General features: G+C 33.8%; 3 protein-coding genes and 1 pseudogene across 8 annotated transcripts in view; 1 reads left to right on the forward strand and 3 right to left on the reverse strand.

The window, feature by feature from the left end:
- Positions 1-4,086, reverse strand: part of LOC147404456 (heat stress transcription factor A-7a-like) — a 73,005-nt gene extending 68,919 nt beyond the window's left edge. Inside the window, exon 1 of one of the 3 annotated variants that reach the window (XR_015177776.1) lies at positions 3,426-4,086. Coding sequence is in view for 1 of the 3 variants with exons in the window: in XM_086440393.1 (XP_086296519.1) it covers positions 3,426-3,728 (303 nt within the window). In the remaining 2 variants the exon portion in view is untranslated. The remainder of the gene's footprint in view (positions 1-3,425) is intronic. The other 2 variants (XR_015177775.1, XM_086440393.1) reach the window with 2 other exon arrangements.
- Positions 1-8,238, forward strand: part of LOC147404455 (early light-induced protein 1, chloroplastic-like) — an 87,330-nt gene extending 79,092 nt beyond the window's left edge. The window contains exons 1-2 of one of the 2 annotated variants that reach the window (XM_086440398.1): positions 7,375-7,586; positions 7,753-8,238. In XM_086440398.1, the coding sequence (XP_086296524.1) occupies positions 7,449-7,586; positions 7,753-8,097 (483 nt within the window). In that variant the 5' untranslated portion in view covers positions 7,375-7,448 and the 3' untranslated portion in view covers positions 8,098-8,238. Of the gene's footprint in view, positions 1-7,374; positions 7,587-7,752 lie in introns of those variants that run through there. The other variant, XM_086440397.1, reaches the window with a different exon arrangement.
- Positions 1,485-18,666, reverse strand: LOC147404458 (heat stress transcription factor A-7a-like). 3 transcript variants are annotated; one of them, XR_015177774.1, is made up of 3 exons: positions 17,715-18,666; positions 15,065-15,898; positions 1,485-1,584 (listed from the first exon to the last, which is right to left on the reverse strand). XR_015177774.1 is itself a non-coding variant. In XM_086440392.1 (2 exons), the coding sequence occupies exons 1-2, from the start codon at positions 18,015-18,017 to the stop codon at positions 15,119-15,121; spliced, it is 1,083 nt and encodes a 360-aa protein (XP_086296518.1). In that variant the 5' UTR covers positions 18,018-18,665; the 3' UTR covers positions 14,459-15,118. The 3 variants fall into 3 exon arrangements, 1 of the variants encoding a protein (XP_086296518.1); XR_015177773.1 differs by lacking the exon at positions 1,485-1,584 and adding an exon at positions 14,459-14,976 and having other exon boundaries at positions 17,715-18,658; XM_086440392.1 differs by lacking the exon at positions 1,485-1,584 and having other exon boundaries at positions 14,459-15,898; positions 17,715-18,665.
- LOC147404459 (heat stress transcription factor A-2e pseudogene) lies at positions 1,645-2,355 on the reverse strand (annotated as a pseudogene).
- Positions 18,667-23,443: the final 4,777 nt, after the last annotated feature.

Raw genomic sequence — 23,443 nt, forward strand, 5'->3', positions numbered from 1 at the left:
TAAGACATAGTGAAGAAGAATTTCAGTGTAAATTTGTTTTGTAATTTTTCACAAATTGATCGGACTCTTGTTGAAGCTTTGTTGATTTTATTGCTCATTGTGTGTATTGATTCGTCTTTATTCAGTGTTAGCTGTGCTGATTCGATGTTTGAAGCTTCATTTTTATCTTCTTCGATAATCTTCTCTCTAACAAGAACTAATATGAATCTGGATTCTATCGTTGGAGAAGGATTCTGAAAATAAAGAAAAATGCTTTTTTTTTTTTGGCTAAAAACTGGAACTTTGATTCTTACAGATGTTCTGATGTTTAATACTTCAAAATCTTCATTTAAAGTGTTCATATTTTTTGTGAGTTTTCGCAAACTTCGTTTATTTTATTGGTGAATGTGTCTCTTGATTTGTCTTTATTCGGTGTTTGCTTTGCTCGTTCAAGGTTAGAAGCCTCTCTCTCTCTCTGTTGTCCTCTCTCACAAGAACTAATTTGAAACTCTTGAGTTAAGTCTTGTTTGATAGTCAAAAACTCGTTTGTGCTTAAGCCTCCAACTCAGGTAGTTTACATTACAATGTAGCTAATTGTGCAAATTTTCATTACGTGGTATGTACAGTATCCCATGGTGATCTATTGCCGCACATATACTTGCCTACTTTAATTTCTCATTATAAAATTCTTGTTATAGACCTATTTTACTGTAGTGTTTTCATGTTTAGTTACAATCGTATCTGGTGAAGTTAGAAACATAGATTTAAATAAATTAATTAATTAAAGTACATGAGAAGACAGTTTAAGGAAACATACACTCTTGTATCCTTAACAACATGAGGTGAGTATTCCTTTGTAATAGAACTTATAATGTTATCTTAGTCTGTGAACTTATAAGGAAGTGGGCTTGATGTTGTAGCAATTTATCAAGTTGAAGATGAGGGGCATTTGGGTCTTTTTATATTGTATGTTGGGGTCTAGGTCATCAATGTCAAAACATAGGGGTATCTTTAATATTCAGCAACATGTGAAGGGGGCAGGTGTAAAATTTAAAATAAATAAATAAATAAATAAGAATACCCTATAGCGACGGTCGGCGACCGTCTCTATATCTCTATTTTACTTTCGTTTTTTCCCGACTATCTTGGACAGTCGTTTTTAAAAAATCACTCCTTTTAAAACGACTCTTTTTGCGACTGTAGAGATAGTCGTTTTTGGCGCATTATGACGTAGTGTTAAAAAAATTAATAAATAATAATTAGTAAAGCAAATAAAATGTAACCGACAAAAGTGAGGTACTAACTGCTGCATTTGAATTCAAATCAATGTTGAGTGACTTCTTAGACAAATCGGATTAGAGAAATATTAGAACAACCTTTGAGATAAATCAAGATTGAGACTTGCAATGTTCCAGCTATGGCTGAAATAAATAAGAGGGAAAGGTTCAACTTGGATTTAAAAAGAGAATTAGAAAAACAACCATATTAAAATAACTCCACAAAACATGTTTTGTTTTTTTTTTTCAAGGATACACTGCTCGCTTTTCTTCCCAATCTTGTTTGCTGCTTTTTTTTTGTAACTAGTTGTGTGATCTTGTTATCTTCCTGTCAAGAGAGTAAAATTCCCAAATGAAAATTTATAGTTTTCCATCTTCATCTTCACCTTCACCTTCGGCATCTTGGAATACCCGTTTCTTCCCCAAACCTCTCATTCAATAATTCTTCCCAAAACACCTCTTCAAGTGCTTTATTTTCGCTCTTAAGTTCTGATTCTTCCTCTCCTTGTGATTCCTCCTGCTTTCCAGCTCCACCAAATCCTTGTATCTCCAATGAAAGTCTCTCCAACTCCGAGACTTCAAATCCGTAAAGATCGTCAAACTCCTGATCTTCGATTTTAATTTGGTTCTCCCCAACACTTTGGCTTGATTCGTTGGTCCCTACATCTCTACATGCTTGATCAATTGGCCTTCTTCTTTTCTTAGTAATTGCATCTTCAAGTTCCTTTCTTCTATCCTTTTGTTTAACCAATTGTTGTATAAAAGTTGGGTTTTGCATTGCTCTTGCTAAGAAAGTCATCATTTGTTGTTGCTTCTGTTCTGCTCCTTGAAGCCTTAGTTCCATAGCTTGAAGTTGATCTTGTGTGGTATGTTGTTGTTGCCTGAGTTTCAGTAGGTCCGTCATTAGAACCTGTTTGTCACGCCTCAACCGATTAACTTCTCCGTCTAACCCAAACTGTCCAACTTCGACACACGTGCCCAAAGCTTGTTGTGGGTGAGGTTGAGAAGGTGCTTTCCTCCTCCTGATGTTCTTTAGTAGATGTTTCTGCCCTCTCAGAAATCCTTCATTTGCAAACTCCCATCTATCTGGATCCACCTTTCAAAAAGCCCTATAAGAATTAAATGTAACATTTGAGGGCCAAATCCAAGTACCCCACTAAAGACTGAACCTTTTTTAAGAATAAGTAACCACAAAATAACAAAAACGTATAAGAGACACTAAATGAGCAGTATTTCAGTTTATAATCACATTAGAGACACTAACTTTATGTAATTGTCCTAAAAATAAAAATAAAAACGTCAGACACATTCATACATGGAAAATAAAGAAAATAACAAACACTAAATCAGCACCATTGAAATTTATAAATCAGATTAGAATAGTAACCTCTGTAACTGAACCTTTTATAAATCTAAGAATTCCACTGATGAGAGAGGAAAGAATCCATCCTATATGAAGAATGGAGACACTAAAACATCACTACCGCCATTGATGAATCAGCTTAGAAATAATAACTTTATGTAAATAAGTAAATAAGAACCAACTAGGCATTGTTAAATAAAATTCACCACAAACTACCCATATTCATTGAAAACAGGTTAAAAAAAAACAGAAAAGCTGACCAACAATAGAGAAAATGAGATATGAAACAAGCCAATCTACTAGAAAATTCCATAAAACAAAGACTCTGGATGCTTCATAAAATTATTGTTTTAATAGTCAAATCTAAAGAATCCACAAGGGATTGTTAAATAAAATTTACAAAAACTACCCACATTCCTCAAAATAAAAATAAAAAATAAAGTGACCAGTCACAATGAAATGGGAGATGAAGCAAACCAAACTACTAGAAACTGCCATAAAGAAATTGGGATTTAAAGTCCAGTTGTTTCATAAAATAAGCATTTTAATATTCAAATAAAATTCATACAAACTACTCAAATTCATTTAAAAATAAAAAAATAAAAGCTGATCAGTCACAATGAAAATAAGAGATGAAGTAAGCCATTCCACTAATAACTGCTCTACAAAAAAGTTCAGATTTTACATGTAATCTGGCAGCTTCATGAACATAAAGCAATTTAGCAGTAAACTCATAAGAGATGTTACTCAAAATTCAATAAAAACCAAGTTCTTCTACTTGTGAACTAAAATTAGAAATCACTAACGTAAGTGTTGAGCTGTCTAACAAAGCTGGAGAAGTTATTGTGCTTGAAGTATCTTGGAAGAAGATTCATGGAGAATGTGTGGAGATCCCAAACAACAAAGCTGTTGCTACCACTGCTCCATGAAACTACATGGTCTGTGAGGGGGTCGTCGACCATGTCATAGGTTTTAATAAGGAAAGGTGGAGGTCCTGAGTCATGGAGGCCTTCCATTGGTTGGGGAGGAGGAATCATTGGCAGTTCATAAGAAGAGGAAGATGAACTAGCCCCTGAAAACTCTTCTTTCACTGGGTTTGGTGGATTCATGATTGGGTTGAACTAAAATTCTAAAATATTAATGGGGTTGAAATTTATTTTATGAGAAACTAAATCAAGCAGTAATGGAGGCCTAATGAGTTTTCAGGATTTATAAGAACACTGCAATTCAACAAGATCTTCACAATTTGATCAGATGGGTTGTTTTGTTTTTTCCTTCTTTGGGTATTAAATCGAAGGGGCTAAGAGCATTAGTGCGGTTGATACTGGGAGAAAGTTCAGAAAGCTAGAAAGAACAAAAACCTTGAAAGATTTGATTTTGAAATCGGAAATGAAATGGGTTTTGGTTGAAATGAGAATTTACTGGTTAGAATGTCTAAACAGAGATGGATTTTGGTTGAAATGAAAAGAAATCTGAAAATACGGAATTAGTCAGACATTTGCAATTTGATTATGGCTGCTAACGAGAGGTTGAGATATTTCTCTAACTCTTTTAGGAAAATATTCCAATGACAATGTAGATCTGGACATCATGAATATTTTATTTTTTAGTGTAGGATCATAATTTACGTCTGAAATATATTTAATTCGAAGTCAAAGATTACATATATGAACCCACTTACATTTAAACCTAAAATCGACCCGTCTATGCTTTTTAGTCTCACACAAATGGCGTCAACACATTAAATTACACTCTTATATAATATATAAAATATATATAAATAATTACAATTGAAGTGCTAACTTCTTGACACACAAAAGTTGTGCCTGTTTTGGTAAATCTGCCTATTTATTATATAATAATATATATTATTATATTATGTAATAATATTAATATTAATATTAATTATATATCATTCTTTTAACACTGCAAATCAAACGATTTTTTTTATAAATAACAATGCTTGAATTCGATTTCATAAAAAAATTATTTATTTTAATATTAAAAAAATAATTAAATAATATTATTTTTTTCATATTTTTTTCTTTCCTCCTTGATGATCGTTGCATTAGGCTAAGAATTTCTAATCAAACCGACTTTTGGTTTGTGATTTACAAAGGACCGTGAGCCTATATGAATAGTTCAATACATGGGAAGTGCACTCATGAACCGAATTATACAGGTCATTATGGTCTAGTTCACTAATCTAACAATTGAAAATTACTAATCAGACTGACTCAGTTTGTATGTTTACAAGGAATGATTTTTTGCTCGCAGCACCCTTTTGACATGTGGCGTAAATGACATTAGAGAAAATTTCTCTCTCCTCCCCACACGTCCTCCACCCAAAAATTTCAATTTTAAGATTAAAAATCTTAAAATAGGTCATTGAGACCACATGGATTATCACATTGGCAATCTAAAACTACAATCTTCTTGTCATATTTAAAAAAAATGTTTTTAAACTTGATCAATGGAATTGAAAATGAACAGCTACCAAATACCCGAACTTAAAATTAAAATTCAACGATGAAAAATAAGGTTAATTTTTTTCCTTTTTATTAAAAAGAATATCGCAGATTTTTTTCCTGTACAACCCGTGCCATCGGATCATGTTTTTTAATGCCATTTATGCCACATGTCAATTAGTAGTTGGACTGTGAGCAAAAACGCACCCCGTTTTACAAGGGAGCATGGGTAAAAAGCACAAACATGAGCTGGGAAACTTTGAACTATATTCTCCTAATTAGGGGTAATTTTTTACCCACATATCTAATCATGAGAGGGCACTTAATGTAAAGAAATTTTTCACAGAAGATTATATAATGAGTCGTGCTGGAGTAACATTGAAATGTGAATCAATTCTCACATTGTTGATGTGGAGGTTCGCACATGACCATAGATTTTTTTTACTCGTATCTCGATGAAAAACATCTATGGTTTCGTACATACATCCACACAGCGATGTGAGAATCGATGACATTTTAATGTTGAATAATGATGAATGCACACGGTGTTTGGTACGCCCCTGATGTGGCAATGGCACAGAACCGCAAATCTTTTTTCCTGTGTATCCCAAAGATAAAGATCCATGGTTTGTGCCATTGCCACATCAGCCACTTGCATTCTTCACGACTCTTTCATGTTACTTCAACATTTTCTTATATAATTGATATGTTTACTCATTTACTTCCTTCATTCATATAATAAAGAGTGTTGATTTTCGAATTTAATCTAACAGAATAACTCACTAACGTGGCATGTGCAATAATCATAGATTTTTTACCTCAGGATACACAATTGCACATTCCCATAAACTATGTTACTGAGGGAAAATTCTATGGGTCTTGCACATACCACGTCAGCGAGTTTTTTAGTTAGTCTATTAAAATTGAGTTAGAAAATCATTACACAATAATAAATTGACACGTATATACAGGATTAGAGATACAATGATGTAGAGGTACCCCTCAACTTTCAAGATACCTGTGTTTTCAAATAACCCATAACCTTAGTCTTCTCAGGGAGACTAATCGAAAATGACCTAAATGCCTTCATCTCCAACCTCTGTCTGAAAAAAACACCTCTTGCAAAAATCTTTGATTTTTCTTTCCAAAAATTCAACTTCTTCCCAAGCATCCTATATTTTCCTTGAGGTTCTAAGCTTGGAGATAACAATCTTAGCTTGATTTTGATATACTTCTCAAGATTACCAATAAATCCATTGTTTGCAACCTCATCTCTATCATTTTTCTACTTTTAAAATTCCATTTATGTTCTAATGGTTTAAAGGTTGTTGAAGTAAATAGAATCTTATGGTGGAAGGATAGGATAAAAAATTTACCCAAAAAGTTTAGATGCCTGCTTTTGAGGGAAGTAAAATCAAGGGGTTTGGAAGTTTTGATTATAAATTTGAAGAAAAGGGCATTTGGATCATTTTTCCTTAGTCTATTTGAAAAGACGAAGGTCAATGATTAACGTCATCACTTTGAAAACATAGGGTATCTCAAATGTGTCAAAAATAAGATTATCCAGTACACATCAAAATGTGTAAATGCCACTGTGGAAGTGAAGCTAATAAGACAAAACTTATTCCTCCACCCTAGGTCCACACGATCTAGATTCCACAAGAAAGTATCTCATGTAGCTTGTAGAGTCTTCGATTGTATTTAGTAGTTGGAGTCCAGATTCTATGCATCCAAGGTGGAGGAATGAAAAAAATAAAAAAACCAATGTTTCCTATGATTATGATTTAAGTCTGATTTAAAATAAATAAAAAGAATTAAAAAAATAATGTTTTTTTTCTTTTAGATTCATATCTTAGAAAGTAAATGACTATTGAACATCTAATATTTTAAGTGTGGAATCTAAAAGTATAACTTATGTGGCACTTTTTCAATCGTTGGATCCATGCAACATGGTGCTATAGGAACTGTGTGCTGTAGAGGAACAGCTTCCTCCTCCCACGCCTCAATACAAATCAAATTATTCACATTTCAAGGAATTAAAATTTAAAATATCTCCTTTAAAAAAAAATTTGAATTGTAACTAACGTGGCATGTATTGAGCTGAGGGAGGTGGGTTTCATTCCTCCACCAAGGGTGCACACGATCTGGATTGTTAGTGGTTAATGTGAAGCCACGTCCATGTTGTCTTAAATGCGACGTGGACGGACTTATAACCACCACACAACTTGCCTTTGGTACCTATAAATATAGCTTCTAGAGTTACTTAACTCATAACTTGAGAATTCTAGAACACCTCGTCCTACCATATTATTCTACTACAAGCAACTGTTTATCTACGCGTATAAACTTTCAGAAATTCAAATGGCTTCATCAGCATCGCTGCAATCCATCTTCTCAAGCAGCATGACACATGTCATGCATAGAAGCAGTAAGCCAAACCTAACTCTCCCATCCACATTCGTGCCAAGTCAGAAAAGAACGGTTCGTTGCATGGCTGAGGTATTGTAGATTATAAACTACTTTTATTTATATTTCATGAGAAATTTACTCCTCCTCCCCCTAAACCAAAGGTAGGTAGTAATAGAATCACTTTTAAAAAGCACTTGTCAAGGCTTTCCAAAAGCACTTTTAAGTGACTTATGTTTCTGTACAACTCTGCGTGCAGGATAGCAAGAAGTTTTTGGATGTGTTTGCATTTAGTGGGCCCGCACCAGAGAGGATCAACGGTAGACTTGCGATGATAGGATTTGTTGCTGCAATGGCTGTTGAGGTAACGAAAGGTGAAGATGTGGCAGCACAGTTGGCTAATGGAGGGATACCGTGGTTCTTAGGGACGACTGTGGTCCTCTCCCTGGCCTCTCTGATACCTTTGTTGCAAGGTATTAGTGTTGAATCCAAATCAGAAGGAGTGATGACTTCTGATGCAGAAATGTGGAACGGTAGATTTGCGATGTTGGGTTTGGTGGCATTGGTCTTCACTGAGTTTGTGAAGGGTGGGGCCCTTGTGTAAGGGCCCACATCACCTCTGATGTGATTAATCATGATTAAAGTTTTTCTATGATTGTACGAAGTTGGAAAGTAGTATAATTCTCCACCAATCTAAATAATAAGAGAGAAATGAATAGAAATGAAAATTTCACTTTAAAGTTTATACCAATTATTTCTCTTCAGGATAAAAACTCGTAGAATAAGAGATCTGCTATTGGGAATCCAACTTTTACTTATTACAACCCAATTTCTTAAATTATTATCACACCCCAGTTAAAGATTACAATACTCTTCAAACATTATAAAGATCTACTTGTTATACTCTTCAAATTATAATCTCAACATCACATAACATTACACTCGCTTCAAACAATTTCAGAACTTGTTTATAATCATGATATGGTTCATTTAAAATCCTAAATCCGAAAAAATAAAAAAATTAAAAAAAAATCTTAAAAGAAAAAAAAAATTTATTGGCACCCCAACTTTTACTTATTTTCTTTTTCTTATAATTAAGTAGTATCTATATGAAATATTACCATTTAAAATTGGGTAATTATAAAAGCACCCTATGAATTAATAAGGCAGCCCACACCATATCCGAATTTTTTGTAAATCAGTTTTGTAACCCTATTAAAACTGATTTACAAAAAAAAAAAATGGATGATTTATGATTCTTGAATTTATTTTGATCGGGTTAGAAGTTTTGGAATTGGCTGATTTTTGGTGATGATGATCTCCTAATCATAGAGATCATCTTCATCAAAATCAACCACTCTAAAACTTTTAATCCATATAAGACAAAAAAAAATTGCCTATTGTGTGGATTGCCCTTATTAATTTGTGTAGTGCTTTTATAAATACCTTATAAATGTGTATATATATACGTTTATAATGTATTTACGAAATATATACAAATATAATTTTTTTTTTTATTATTAGTAAATTTATTAAGAATTATTTACCAGGTAGACCCGAAAATCAAGTACTGTCTATTTACATATACACCCTAAAGTTTAAATAATTGCCCCCACAAACCTTGTTTTTACTAATAAAAATAAATAAATACCCACCCCCAACATGCTCTTTATGATCTCCTAATAATAATACTCATTTTCTTGAAAAACTCTCTTATTTATCTCCAACTAAATCCCCCAACACACCGCTAAAGGTAAGATACTCCACGGATCTTCTTTATCCCAACGAACATAATAAGGTCCCAATTTTGAAGAAAGACAAGACCGAATTTGAACACAACTAACTTAAGTCAAAGAGTAAAAATAAGTGGTCCCAAATGGACGAGGATAACGGGCAATGCAACAAGATGTGGGCCACGGACTCCCCACTTGATTTACACAAAGAACAAAAGTTTGGAGTTACAAAACAACTTTTAATAAGATGATCTAGAGTAAGAATTCTGACATGGGATGCCAACTAAATGAAGAACACATTAGATGGCATTTTTGTGGCCTAAATAAATGAGGAAAGAAATACAATAAAAGGGAGTGCAATCCAACAAAGCAGGAAAAAAAAGATTTCACAGAAAAAGCAGTTACCTTTGGTACAAATCCACTCCTGCCTATCTAACCCTAATAGCTCCCTTGAGCTAATCTCAAGCTGTTTAGTTAAGTTTACGAGCTCATAGATCTCTCAGTCGTTGAAAACCCTCCTAAAACCTCAAATTCCATGAAGGACTACTCCCAGTGAGATTCAAGAAGACTACAACTGGCAAATTCTTCTTCCTTGACAAAGTGTAAAGCCGTGGGAATTGAAAGCAAAGAGGTATAACGTCACACCACCAATCCTCCCAAATGTTGATTTTGTCGCCCCCTCCCCACTCTAAATCTAATCAATTTCCTAAATTCTGAGCACACTCTCATGACCTTTTTCTAGATGTTGCACATGAAAGATGTTTTAACCTGCTCACTTTCCCATCCAGTTAACTTCTCCCCGTATTTTTTCTTAATCACCGTTGTCCAAAGAATTAATCATTCCTTCCCAAACCTTCACAATCACTTCCCTAGTAAAATCGAATTTGAGATCGTAAAAATCCTAATGCCCAAAACCCCCTTCTTTTAGAGCACAAACTAACTTCCACTTAGCTAAGTAAAATTTCTTATTCCCATCCTTGTCATTCCCCAAGAATTCTCTAATTAATTTTTTTAACCGCTCTTCAACACACCTACGAATAGAGAACAGATATAGGTGTTATACTGAAATGCTTGTAATTGTGCTTTTACTTAGTTAGTTTCCCTCATTTAGACAGATATTTTACTTTCCAAGAACATAGTCTTTTTTCTATCCTTACAATCACCAGTTCCCAAATATCATTGCTCCTATATGTTGTTCCTAATGGAATACTAAGATAATTCGTTGGTAAGTGATCCTTCTGGAACTAAACATTGTGGCCCACCTAAGAAATTTTGGAACCTCTCCTACCCCAAACATTTTGGATTTGCTTAGATTGATTCATAGCCCAGATATGACATCGATACAACATAACACACCCCTCAAGAATTTTACTTAATCTGTTGAGGCATCTAAAATGACTAAGGTATCATTTTACAAATTGTAGATGCAACACTTGTAAAACATCTACCCTAGTATGGAAGTCAGACAAGGCCGCTACATTAGATTCTTTTATCAATAGTCTACCCAACGCCTATGCCATAATGACAAACAACATGAGTGATAGGTGATCACCTTGCCTCAAGTCTCGAGAACTCTTAAAAAAAACCAGTTGGATTCCTATTGACCAAGGTTGAGAAAGATGTTGAATGCATGTACTTGAAACCAATTAACTTCTCTCCAAAACTCATGCAATGTAACGTGTATCTCAAGAAATCCCAACTCACATGATCATACGCTTTGTACATATCAATTTTGCAAACCAAGCCTTTCTTCCCTTCCTTTAAATAAGAGTCTATACACTCATGGAAGATCACTAACTTAAATACTTAATTACCTCTTGTGTGACTAAGAAATGCACTGATAACCTTCACTTTGTCATTCTTTATCAAAGCCTCTTGGCCTCCAAAAATACCTCGTAGAGAGTCATTAGTATTTAATTTTTAAGAACCCAATAGAAGGGATACCCACTTGCATGACAGAAGAGAAAGTTGTTGAAATAGCTAATGAATCAAAGAATGAATTATTGAAGCCAGAATCATTTAGTTGTTTCAACTCCAAGGACTTGAAATTTAAGTCATCCACAATTCGGACATTATAGATACGCGACTTCAAAACCTTTTAAAAGATTTTGAACTCATCTACATGGGTTTAAGAGTCGTCATCACTCAATTAAAGTGTGAATGGACACCATAAAAATTGTTTTGTGAAATTTTATTTTTTTTGACTTGTAATGACTCATATATCCAAAAGATGAAGGGAAATGATTTACCTACAGATCTATGGTAAGGAGGTTCGGTTAAGGGACATTGAAGGTATTAGGAACCTTTTCCCACCCATCTTAAGATGGTTACCAATATATGACTAAAGTTGAAGATTAAAAACTCTTTTGAGGTTTTGAAAATAGAAGAAATTATAGAAAAACTCAAAAGGAAAAAAGATCTATAATCTAATTTTAGAAAATGAATAAAATAAGACAATAAACAAGTTAAAAAACAAATGTTGCTTGCTAATTTTTTTTTATGAGCCTAGGATTTTGATGAGAATTCATGTGGATTTCACTTTTTAAACTCAATGGCACTTTTAAAATATCTATAGTCTAATTTTAGAAGATGAACAAAATAAGACAATGATCAAGGTAAAACAGAAATATTGTTTGCTGAAATTTTTTATGATCCTAGGATTTTGATGACAATTCATATAAATTTCACCTTTCGGGACCCAAAGGTTTTTTTAAAAGATCTATAGTTTAATTTTAGAAGATGAACAAAATAAGACAATGAGCAAGGTAAAATAAAAATGTTACTTTTTGGAAAGTTTTTATACGACTGGGATTTTGGTGAGAATACGTGTCGATTTCATCTTCTTGGATCCAAGGACTCTTTTAAAAGGTTATGTGCTCACTTGAGAACATCTTCTTATTGGTTTAGCCTTTAAGAGGTGTCCATGAGTTGGACACCACTATGATAAAACTAGGGACCTTATGCATGATATGTGTTCTCTTTGAAACTGTTTTTGTTCGCTTAAGGAGTTAGGTTTAGATCTACGTAGATCTATACTTTTGACCCTTAGCTATTTTAAAGAAAACAAAGTAAATATGTGTTCATATTGTGTATGCATATAATAGGACTTATAAAGAGAAGATTACATCCAATGAGGGATTACTCTCTAACTCTTAAGTCATTAGAAAAAAAATAAAAATATATATTCTAGGAATTTAACTTGCAATGAAAATTAAAGAAAATAGAAAGCATTTACATTAGGAGTCTAAAACTTTCCAATGAAATAAAGAACAAAAAAAAAAAACAATTATTCTAATGTTCTCATGGATTTTATTGAGGGCTTATAGGAAGAGATTACCTCTAGGAGATTTTACTCTCTACCTCAAAGCCTTACTAAAACAAGATTAAGATCTACATTATTACAAGCAAGGAAACATAATTGTAAAAAAGGGGAATTTATAGAAGGGGGGATTTAGAAGAAAAATTACATAAAAAAATTAAAAATTAAAATACTCTATCTTTGTCTCTTTTTCTTTTTCTTTTTTTCTTTTTTCTTATTGTTCTTCTTGTTTGGATCTTCTTGGAGATTTGGGAAAGAATTTGGATAGAGTTTGGGTAGGTTAGAGAGCTTAAAAGAGGGACTTGGACAGACTTTTGAATCACTTCCTTGAGCCCCCTCGAAGATATTTGGATAGAATTTTGGACCCTTTTCTTCTCTTTTATTTATGTTTTTTTTTCTTTTTGCTTTGAATGGGAATCCTATTTATAAGAGTTTGAGGGATCCTTAGGGATAAACTTGTTTTAAACTCTAAGGTTTTCATTATTTGCAAATAAATCTATAGAAAAATCTAAATGACCTCTACTTTTCTTAGATTTAAAGGTCTTTCACTCACCTAAAGTCTCACCAATCATGAGGATCAAGAGGATAAGATTGTAACAGGTTCTAGTTTCCAGAGAACTTTTTGATGAGAGTAGAAGAGTCTTAGGTCTTTGGCTTTGGGTCAAATCTCAGAGAATTAAGCTAGATAGCATGTAAATATAAATGAGGACTAACTCTCTAACAACCAAGGGTTAATTTAGTCTTTTTTCAAAAGTTTTAGAGAATTCTATGAGTTGCGTAATGTTGTCAAAACCTCTAGAACTTAGTCTGATTACATTCACTCTTCTAGGATTGAGGATAGACTTAGGGGGCATAAATGTAAACTACCTGAATTAGGCTCTAACCACTTGAGGTTAGGATAGTACTTCCACTCATGTGAGGACCAAATAGACCCAAAGTCCTTGTTAGAAGAAAATGGAGATTTACCAAAGAACCTTTGTAATGGGTTTCATAGATAATTAGGCTATGGGTAAAAAGGTAAAATGGGGGCTTTCTTGAGGGAAAAATTAATCAAAATAAGGATTAAAGGGTAAGTAGCCCTAATAAAATTCAAATGCACATGGGACTCATAACTGCCTAACAAAATTGGCCTTACCAGTAAAAATTTTCCTTCTAACTATTAGACACCTCCATACAGAGTAAAATTTAAATTTGGTCGTATGTCAGGGTAAACACTGTTGTAAATTGTCTGACTGCTCTTGTTGGGGTCTTTGATCCCACTTGAAAATCAACTTGAGTTAAATCCTTTTTTGGAAGGTTTTTAAGTGTTCTCAAGATCGGTTATGGCAAAATGGGGTATCTACAGGCATAACTTATTTTGAAACGAAAGGATTGGTGAGATGCCTAAGTCTGAATTGATTGTCGATTACATTCTTGAGAATTAAGAAGGGAAAAAAAGAGTGATGAGTCAAAAAGAAGGATTTTGTTAACGTGCACACATTAAAGTGTAATAAATACACTTTGGAATTTTAATTTTGTACCAAAAATGCCCTTTAAAAATCTATCTTTTACAAAAATACCCTCCAATTTCAATTTCCAACGTGTATTTATTGCACTTTAACGCTTGACCTAAGGGCACACATTCACAAGACCCAAAAAGAATACCAAACTATTGCCAAACTTGAATGAATCATAGATTTCATTCTCAATATTTGAGAAAGCAAGATGATCAAAGATATTTGGGTGAGGAAAGAAGGTGAGTGAACAGAATACCAAGCCATTGCCAAACATGGTCTAATCATGGATTAAATTCTTGATAATTGAAAAAGCAATATATCTAAGATTTAGCATTGGCGCAAACTACCGAATTTATAATTAAATTTTTTTATTTATATTTGATTTGATTATTGCACGAGTATAAGATCCACAGGATCAGATCCCCAAAGGCAATAAGAAATATATAAACATCACCATCTTGGTGAAACTTACAAATAGACCAAATAACTACAAATATCTTACATCATCACCAATCACTTCCTACAATCTCCCCTCCTTAAAAAATTTAATAAATAAATAAATAATAATTAGTTAAGTAAAATAAAATGTAACCGACAAAAGTAAGGTACTAACTGCTGCATTTGAATTCAAATCAATGTTGAGTGACTTCTTAGACAAATCGGATTAGAGAAATACTAGAACAACCTTTGAGATAAATCAAGATTGAGACTTGCAATGTTCCAGCTATGGCTGCAATCTGCTAAGATGAAATAAATAAGAGGGAAAGGTTCAACTTGGATTTAAAAAGAGAATTAGAAAAACAACCAAATTGAAATAACTCCACAAAACATGTTTTGTTTTTTTTTTTCAAGGATACACTGCTCGCTTTTCTTCCCAATCTTGTTTGCTGCTTCTTTTTTTTTTTTGTAACTAGTTGTGTGATCTTGTTATCTTCCTGTCAAGAGAGTAAAATTCCCAAATGAAATTTTCTAGTTTTCCAGAGAACAACAATTGGACAACAAACACTATATAGGGTCTCCTACCGGGACAAATGAATCGAAGTAGAGGACTACCAAAGCAGAATAAGTCCATCTTCATTACTTCGGGCCGTAACCCAAGTAACCCAATTGATCAGCCAAGACACTCACATCTTCATCTTCACCTTCGGCATCTGGAATACCCGTTTCTTCCCCAAACCTCTCATTCAATAATTCTTCCCAAAACACCTCTTCAAGTGCTGTATTTTCGCTCTTAAGTTCTGATTCTTCCTCTCCTTGTGATTCCTCCTGCTTTCCAGCTCCACCAAATCCTTGTATCTCCAATGCAAGTCTCTCCAACTCCGAGACTTCAAATCCGTAAAGATCGTCAAACTCCTGATCTTCGATTTTAATTTGGTTCTCCCCAACACTTTGGCTTGATTCGTTGGTCCCTACATCTCTACATGCTTGATCAATTGGCCTTCTTCTTTTCTTAGTAATTGCATCTTCAAGTTCCTTTCTTCTATCCTTTTGTTGAACCAATTGTTGTATAAAAGTTGGGTTTTGCATTGCTCTTGCTAAGAAAGTCATCATTTGTTGTTGCTTCTGTTCTGCTCCTTGAAGCCTTAGTTCCATAGCTTGAAGTTGATCTTGTGTGGTATGTTGTTGTTGCCTGAGTTTCAGTAGTTCCGTCATTAGAACCTGTTTGTCACGCCTCAACCGATTAACTTCTCCGTCTAACCCAAACTGTCCAACTTCGACACACGTGCCCAAAGCTTGTTGTGGGTGAGGTTGAGAAGGTGCTTTCCTCCTCCTGATGTTCTTTAGTAGATGTTTCTGCCCTCTCAGAAATCCTTCATTTGCAAACTCCCATCTATCTGGACCCACCTTTCTAAAGCCCTATAAGAATTAAATGTAACATTTGAGGGCCAAATCCAAGTACCCCCACTAAAGACTGAACCTTTTTTAAGAATAAGTAACCACAAAATAACAAAAACGTATAAGAGGCACTAAATGAGCAGTATCTCAGTTTATAATCACATTAGAGACAGTAACTTTATGTAATTGTAGTAAAAATAAAAATAAAACTTCATAGAGACATTCATACATGGAAAATAAAGAATAAGTGTGTGTTTGGTAACACTTCTGAAGTCTGAATGGAGGTGGTCCACCTTTAAAATTCAGACTTTAGAAGCTTTATTTCCGTTTGTTTTGGTTCAGATTTCACACTCCATAACCAAAATTCAGAAGTTTTGAACCAGTGATGGAGAGATGCTAGACGAAACTTCTGAAATCTGAATTTTTTTTATTCTTAAAATACCCTCCTCAAAACCTTAATTTTTATCACTTATCATTTCTTTATACGAACCTTAAAACCTTTATTTTTAACTTTTCTACTCTCATTTCGTTCCTACCTCTCCTTCTTCTACAACTGTGTTGTCAAAGTCTCTCCCCCTTCTCTTGTTTTGTATTTGAAAACCCTATATTTTTATACGAACCCTAAAACCCTACATTTTTCAATTAGAAAATGAATGATTATTTATTGTTTGAGTATTATTTTGTTGGAATATAATTTCTCAAGTATGAATTCAAATTGAAAACAATACTTTTGGGGTGTTTGATGTGTTAGAATCGAAATTAAATGTGTGGATGGTTTCATTATGCATAAAATGTTACGTTTTTCGGGTAACAATTTATTAGAATTACAAAAGGGTATTATTGTCAAAATAGCCATTATGTTTTAAAATTCTATTTGTAATCAGAGGCTTTTAAAAATGACAAAACAAACAACTCTTCCAGAATAAGATTTTAGATTTCAGATTCCAGATTCCAGATTTCAGAAAACAGACTTCAGACTCTAGACTTCAGAAGTGTTACCAAACATACCCTAAAACAAACACTAAATCAGCAACATTGAAATATATAAATCAGACTAGAATAGTAACCTCTGTAACTGAACCTTTTATAAATTTAAGAACTCCACTGATGAGAGAGGAAAGAATCCATCCTAAATGAAGAATGGAGACACTAAAACATCACTACTGCCATTGATGAATCAGCTTAGAAATAATAACTTTATGTAAATAAATAAATAAGAACCAACTAGGGATTGTTAAATAAAATTCACCACAAACTACCCATATTCATTGAAATCAGGGGAAAAAAAAATATGCTGACCAATCATAGAGAAAATGAGATATGAAACAAGCCAATCTACTAGAAAATTCCATAAAACAAAGACTCTGGATGCTTCATAAAATTATTGTTTTAATAGTCAAATCTAAAGAATCCACAAGGGATTGTTAAATAAAATTTACAAAAACTACCCACATTCCTCAAAATAAAAATAAAAAATAAAGTAACCAGTCACAATGAAATGGGAGATGAAGCAAACCAAACTACTAGAAACTGCCATAAAGAAATTGGGATTTAAAGTCTAGATGTTTCATAAAATAAGCATTTTAATATTCAAATAAAATTCATACAAACTACTCAAAGTAATTTAAAATTAAAAAAAAATAAAAGCTGATCAGTCACAATGAAAATGAGAGATGAAGTAAGCCATTCCATTAATAACTGCTCTAGAAAAAATTTCAGATTTTACATGTATTCATGAACATAAAGCGATTTAGCAGTAAACTCATAAGAGATGTTACTCAAAATTCAATAAAAACCAAGTTCTTCTACTTGTGAACTAAAATTAGAAATCACTTACATAAGTGTTGAGCTGTCTAACAAAGCTGGAGAAGTTATTGTGCTTGAAGTATCTTGGAAGAAGATTCATGGAGAATGTGTGGAGATCCCAAACAACAAAGCTGTTGCTACCACTGCTCCATGAAACTATATGATCTGTGAGGGGGTCGTCGACCATGTCATAGGTTTTAATAAGGAAAGGTGGAGGTCCTGAGTCATGGAGGCCTTCCATTGGTTGGGGAGGAGGAATCATTGGCAGTTCATAAGAAGAGGAAGATGAACTAGCCCCTGAAAACTCTTCTTTCACTGGGTTTGGTGGATTCATGATTGGGTTGAACTAAAATTCTGAAATATTAATGGGGTTGAAATTTGTTTTATGAGAAACTAAATCAAGCAGTAATGGAGGCCGAATGGGTTTCCAGGATTTACAAGAACAATGCAAGTAAACAAGATCTTCACTATTTGATCAGGTGGGTTGTTCTGTTTTTTTCCTTCTCTGGCTATTAAATCAAAGGGGCTAAGAGCATTACGACAGTTGATACTGGAGAAGTTCAGAAAGCTAGAAAGAACAAAAAGCATGAAAGATTTGATTTTGGAAATCTGAAATGAAAAGGGTTTTGGTTGAAATGAGATTTCATTACTTAGAATGCCAAAACAGGGATGGATTTTGGTGGAAACACAAAGAAATCTGAAAATACGGAATAAGTCAGAAATTTGCAATTGGACCGAAATGAGAGATGAACCTGAAGAAGAAATTGAGTGAAGGAGATGAGTTTGGAATCACAAAATAGAACAATTAATGAAGAATTGATGATGCAAGCAAACGAGAGCTTGAGATGTTTCTCTGGCACTCTTTTTGCTCTTTCAGGAAGATAGTTAAGCCGTTTGTTTTTGTTCGGACACATACACAACAGAAAATTGAAGAAAAAGTAATTGAGGTTGGTGCAAATATAAAAGCTCAAGCCTTTGTAAGGGAAGGTTCTAGATCAATTGGACAAAAATAGTAAGGAAGAAGCTAGAAAGTTCTGGAACTTACAGAGGAGAGGAGAGGGGATGGAGGATACTGTTGGTGGTGCTGTGGTGGGACCGTCCATAAGTCGTGTTTGAGAGGAACATAATGGTTTTGGTGGCTTAAAACTGGTTTTAGAGTAATAGTGCATTACCATTGGTGGATTCTAAGGCCCCACGTAAGCTTATTGTCACAAAAACACACCACCACCACCCCACTTGTGGGAAAACAAGAGAAAATATCTTGGGGGCATTGCTGTTGATAATATTTTCAAGAAACCCTTTGCTTACTAAAATAGTGAGTGAGGAAAAAGGATTTATTAAGCCTAATCCACCTTCAAAAATGGCTTGAGATGAGTAAAACTTAACCTCAAAGCTTTTTACGAGTCTGAAGGTTTTTTTTCACATCTCAAGGTCATTTTGATGGTGGATGAGACTTAGTCAGCACCTTTTCCCCTCACTATTTTAGTAAGGCTAGTTTGACTTATATTTTAAGATAAATTTTTAATCTTATTTGAAAGAAATTTTATATATACATTTAGACTGTTGTAGGAGTAAGATATTCATTTTATTGAAAAATCATTTCTCTAAGTTGACATTCTATTGCAACTAACCAAGTGGATTTCTTCGTCTTTTATTAAAAAAAATATTTTTTGTTTTGATCAAGGTATATCTGAGCCTAACGGACTGACCATGATCCATTAGGCTTTGTCCAATCAATGGTACAACCTTATCCATTAGAATTAATCTATGAGTATCACATCTCATCCAACATCCTATCACATGATACCATTTAAGTAGACACATTGTTGTGGAGGGGCATATAAAGACACTTGAAGTCTGGACCTGGGGAGTATACCCAATCCCTCATATAAAAAAAAATCTTTAAAATACCATAATTTTCATTATATGAATAAACTTGGTACAAATAATATTATTAGAAAACTTTTGTAAAGTTTTACACTCCTTGCAATTTCCTCTTCACTTAAAATCTATCGAAAAAAAAGTTCCATCAAGCTATTTTCAACAATACAGTTACTAATGGGGGAAATCACTTGGATGTGTTTCTTAAGTAATAATCTTTTTTTTATGATTATTAATAGTATTTTGTGTTGGTTTCCTGACTTGAGTTTTTCACTTAGGATTGGCTCTTTTGAGTATCTATACAACTTAAAAATGCGTGTTTTGTCCTAGGATGTCATATATATTTCAAGTTCAAAAACCCTAACAAGTATTGTATTTTCACAGTTTTCATCAATAAAGAATTATCATCGCCACCCGTGGACATAGGCAATTTTGCCAAATCAAGTAAATCTCTTGTATTCTTTGTTTTATCTGTCAAACCTTCTTCGTTTATCAATCTTAACCGGTCTAAGAGAGTTTTTCCGTAACATTTTGTTGTTGGTTTCTAGTAAATCTTTAATAAGCCTGGCCCAACCCAGCACAGCAGCACAATCAAACAACTCAATTTCAGCTCTATGGAAGCTTTTCATTGGCGTCCTTATTGTGTAAATTCAGCTCTATGGAAGCTTTTCATTGGCACCCTTATTGTGTGTTAGAATCTAGGAAAGGGAAGAGAAGGGAGAAACAAAACTCTGAAACTCTCTCCCTTGTTATTTAGTTTATTATTATGGGGAAATTACCAAGGTTGTGATGTGTCCACCCAAATAGTACCCCTAGCTTTTATGCCTGGCAAGTCTTTAAAGGGCCACAAAATGAATTTGTAAGACTTGAGTGAAATATTAAACAAAAGACAAACTTAAGCCCAATTTAAATCTAATGTGATACGAACCTACTTTGATCGGATCACAAAAATAATAAAAGATAAAGAAAGATTAGAAATTGATCTCATTGAGGGAGATCGGGCCTCCTAAGTCACCAATTCAAGATAGTGAATCTCCAATCCAATTAAGGACTAAATATATTTTCTCTGCATATTTTCATTAATATCAAAATGAATTTAAATACGAGAGAAAATAAAACTACCCATTAACCCATTTTCTTAAACTAACTACTTTAAACTACCCATTCATACTCATTGAAAGAACTACCCTATAACACACCCACATATTCTCAACCTCCCACTGATCCCATACCATAGAAACACCCTAAACTACCCTACTCACCTTTCTCCCATAGAAGCACATAACATAATGCCAGTCCATTAAACCTACCAACAAACCAGGATTGAACCTGAAATGTATGGACCCATAGTTGGTACCCCTCTTTAAAGCCATTAAGAGTTGGAGTTGGTAGAGTTGGTTACAACACTTGAAATTAATTCTGGCATTTGATTCCCTATAGGAATACAATTAAGGAATTGTATATAACTTCAACTTTGGTGTTTAGACAATCAACTTGAAAATGTAGTTGATTATTATTATTATTATTGTTTTTCAAAAACTTCTAAATTTAAACTCATAACTTTAAAGCTATATTATAATATGTGTAAAACCCCAAGTTTTCAATTCATATCTCTCGAAAAAAATAAATAGTAAAAATTTGAAAAAATTCTGAAAGTGGGAATTATGATTAAACTTTAGGATGTTTCTGATTAGTTATAATGAAATCTGACCTCACCGTTAGATTCAAAATGATTGAAAAACATACTTTAACCTATAAGCACGCTCAAATGCGAGTCCAAACAGAAAAATTACAAAATCCTCGATTACCAAGTTGGATCAGGCTGAAATAATGATTTTTTTGCTAAAGAAAGAATTGTTAAGATTTAATCATACTATTAAGTTCGTAACAAAAAATTATTGAACATGAACTATTTACTTATCATTTTTGGAGGTCAAAAAGTTGAATTATCCTTAAAAACGAAAACGACGTCAATTTTAGGGTCCCATTGGGTCAAAAATGTAAATTTTTGTTAGAAATAGAATTTATAGAACTTGACCATACTGTAGACATGAAATGTTCGCCATGAACTTCAATACTACATTGTTTGGAGTCGCCACCATTCTTTTTTATAAATGGGTGTGAATGGGCACCCGAATCAATTTTTTTTTTGAAAACCATTTTTTATGGCATTGTAATGACTCTCAATCATGGAAAAGGTATGGTCTACCTAAAATCTAAGTAAGGGGATTCGGTTAGAGAATGGGGAAGGTATTAAGCACCCCATTCTCTCCACCTAAGGTGGTTACCTTTAGATTTGGCCATTTTTTGAAAAAAGATTAAATAAACAAGTAGAATGCATGAGATGCATGAAGTGGGTGAGTGCTCATAGTGTGTATGTACCTCATTAGAAGAGGATTTGATGTTGGTGTTGACATAAGAAATATCTTATGGAAGAAGACATTCTATGGTGTCAACACACTTTTGCATGAGTTGAGATGTTGGTTTGGGATTTTAGAGAAATTCCATGGATGGAATACCCTTAGATCCATAACCTTAATACATGCATGTTTAGCTAGAAACTTAGTGTTTTAACCCCATCAAGAGAGTTACACATTTCTTCATCATAGCCAACATGTGTGATGTGTGTGCATAGTGTACATTATGATGCATGATATGAGAATGGGTTAAAAAAAGGCTTCAACCTCCATCCTTTCGACCAAACCGCCTCAAGCATTCCATGCCCAAGGTTGAGGTTCAATCTACTCGGGATGAAGGAGGGTTCTCCATTACATCTTAAAGGCTTCTAAAAATAAAAAGAGAGGGATAGAAGAAGAAGATGCAAAATAGAAACAAAAACAAATAAATAACTATTATCCCACCTTGTCCCCTTGGAAGTCTTGAATGAATCTTGAACTTGAGTAATGGACTTAGGACTTGAAAGATGTAGTTGAGGGTTGAGAGATAAGGGTTGAGAGATGAGAGATAAGTAGAGAATTTGGTAGAGTTTTAGGTTGAGAGATGGGGGCTTGAGAGCATGAGTTGTTCATGGGAATTGAGGGTATTTATAGAGTTTTTGGAGAACTTTTGGGGATAAAGTGGTCCAACCCTAAAAATAATGAAAATGGACATGAGGTTTAGGTTGTTTCTTTTTGGATTTTTCATTTGTATGAGGGTAAAGATGACATTTGTGAAAAAACCCTAAAAGCATGCTTTGATCCTTGGTTTTTTGGTAAATAGAGGTGAGAGAACAAAGGTACTTTTGGGAGGATGAATGGGGGAGTGACATGTGTAAAGGTGGAGTGGTAGGTAAAAAGTAGATCTTGATTTATTTGTAAATAACTCATAAAGCAAGGGTGGAAGTGTAGTTTTGAAATGGACCAATGGGAAAACAAAAGCACATTTGGGAGGGTGAATAGGAGGATGACATGTGTAAAGGTGAAGTGGTATGTGAAAAGTAGACTTTGGTTCATTTGTAAATAACTCATAAAGCAAGGGTAGAAGTATATTTTTGAAATGGACTAATGGGAGGACTCCATGTATGTACTTGAAGATTCCCACCTTTTGAGGGTATAATGGGAAGTTCTCTCACCTTGATGGATTATTACCAAAGACCCAATAACCTTTTTGGTTTGACTAAACTTTTTGAGAAGGGCATTCTAGAGTTTTCACAAAAGAAAAGTTGACCCTCCAATTAGATGATGCATTGGGTGTTGGAGGCTTATGAGGTATCAACATGTGTCATCTTGTGAAGGGGTGAGAGAATGGACTTGGAGTGGGTTTGGTTTTGGGCTTAGAGAATGGATATTGTTTTGGGCTTAGGTTGGGCTAGAAAGTGGATTTAGGTTATGGGTTTAGAGTGGCATTGGGTATAGGTTGGGCTAGGTAATGGATTTGGGT

The sequence above is a fragment of the Akebia trifoliata genome, chromosome 4 (genome assembly GCF_017979445.1).
Source record: "Akebia trifoliata isolate Shusen 1 chromosome 4, ASM1797944v1, whole genome shotgun sequence".
Classification (NCBI taxonomy): domain Eukaryota; kingdom Viridiplantae; phylum Streptophyta; class Magnoliopsida; order Ranunculales; family Lardizabalaceae; genus Akebia; species Akebia trifoliata.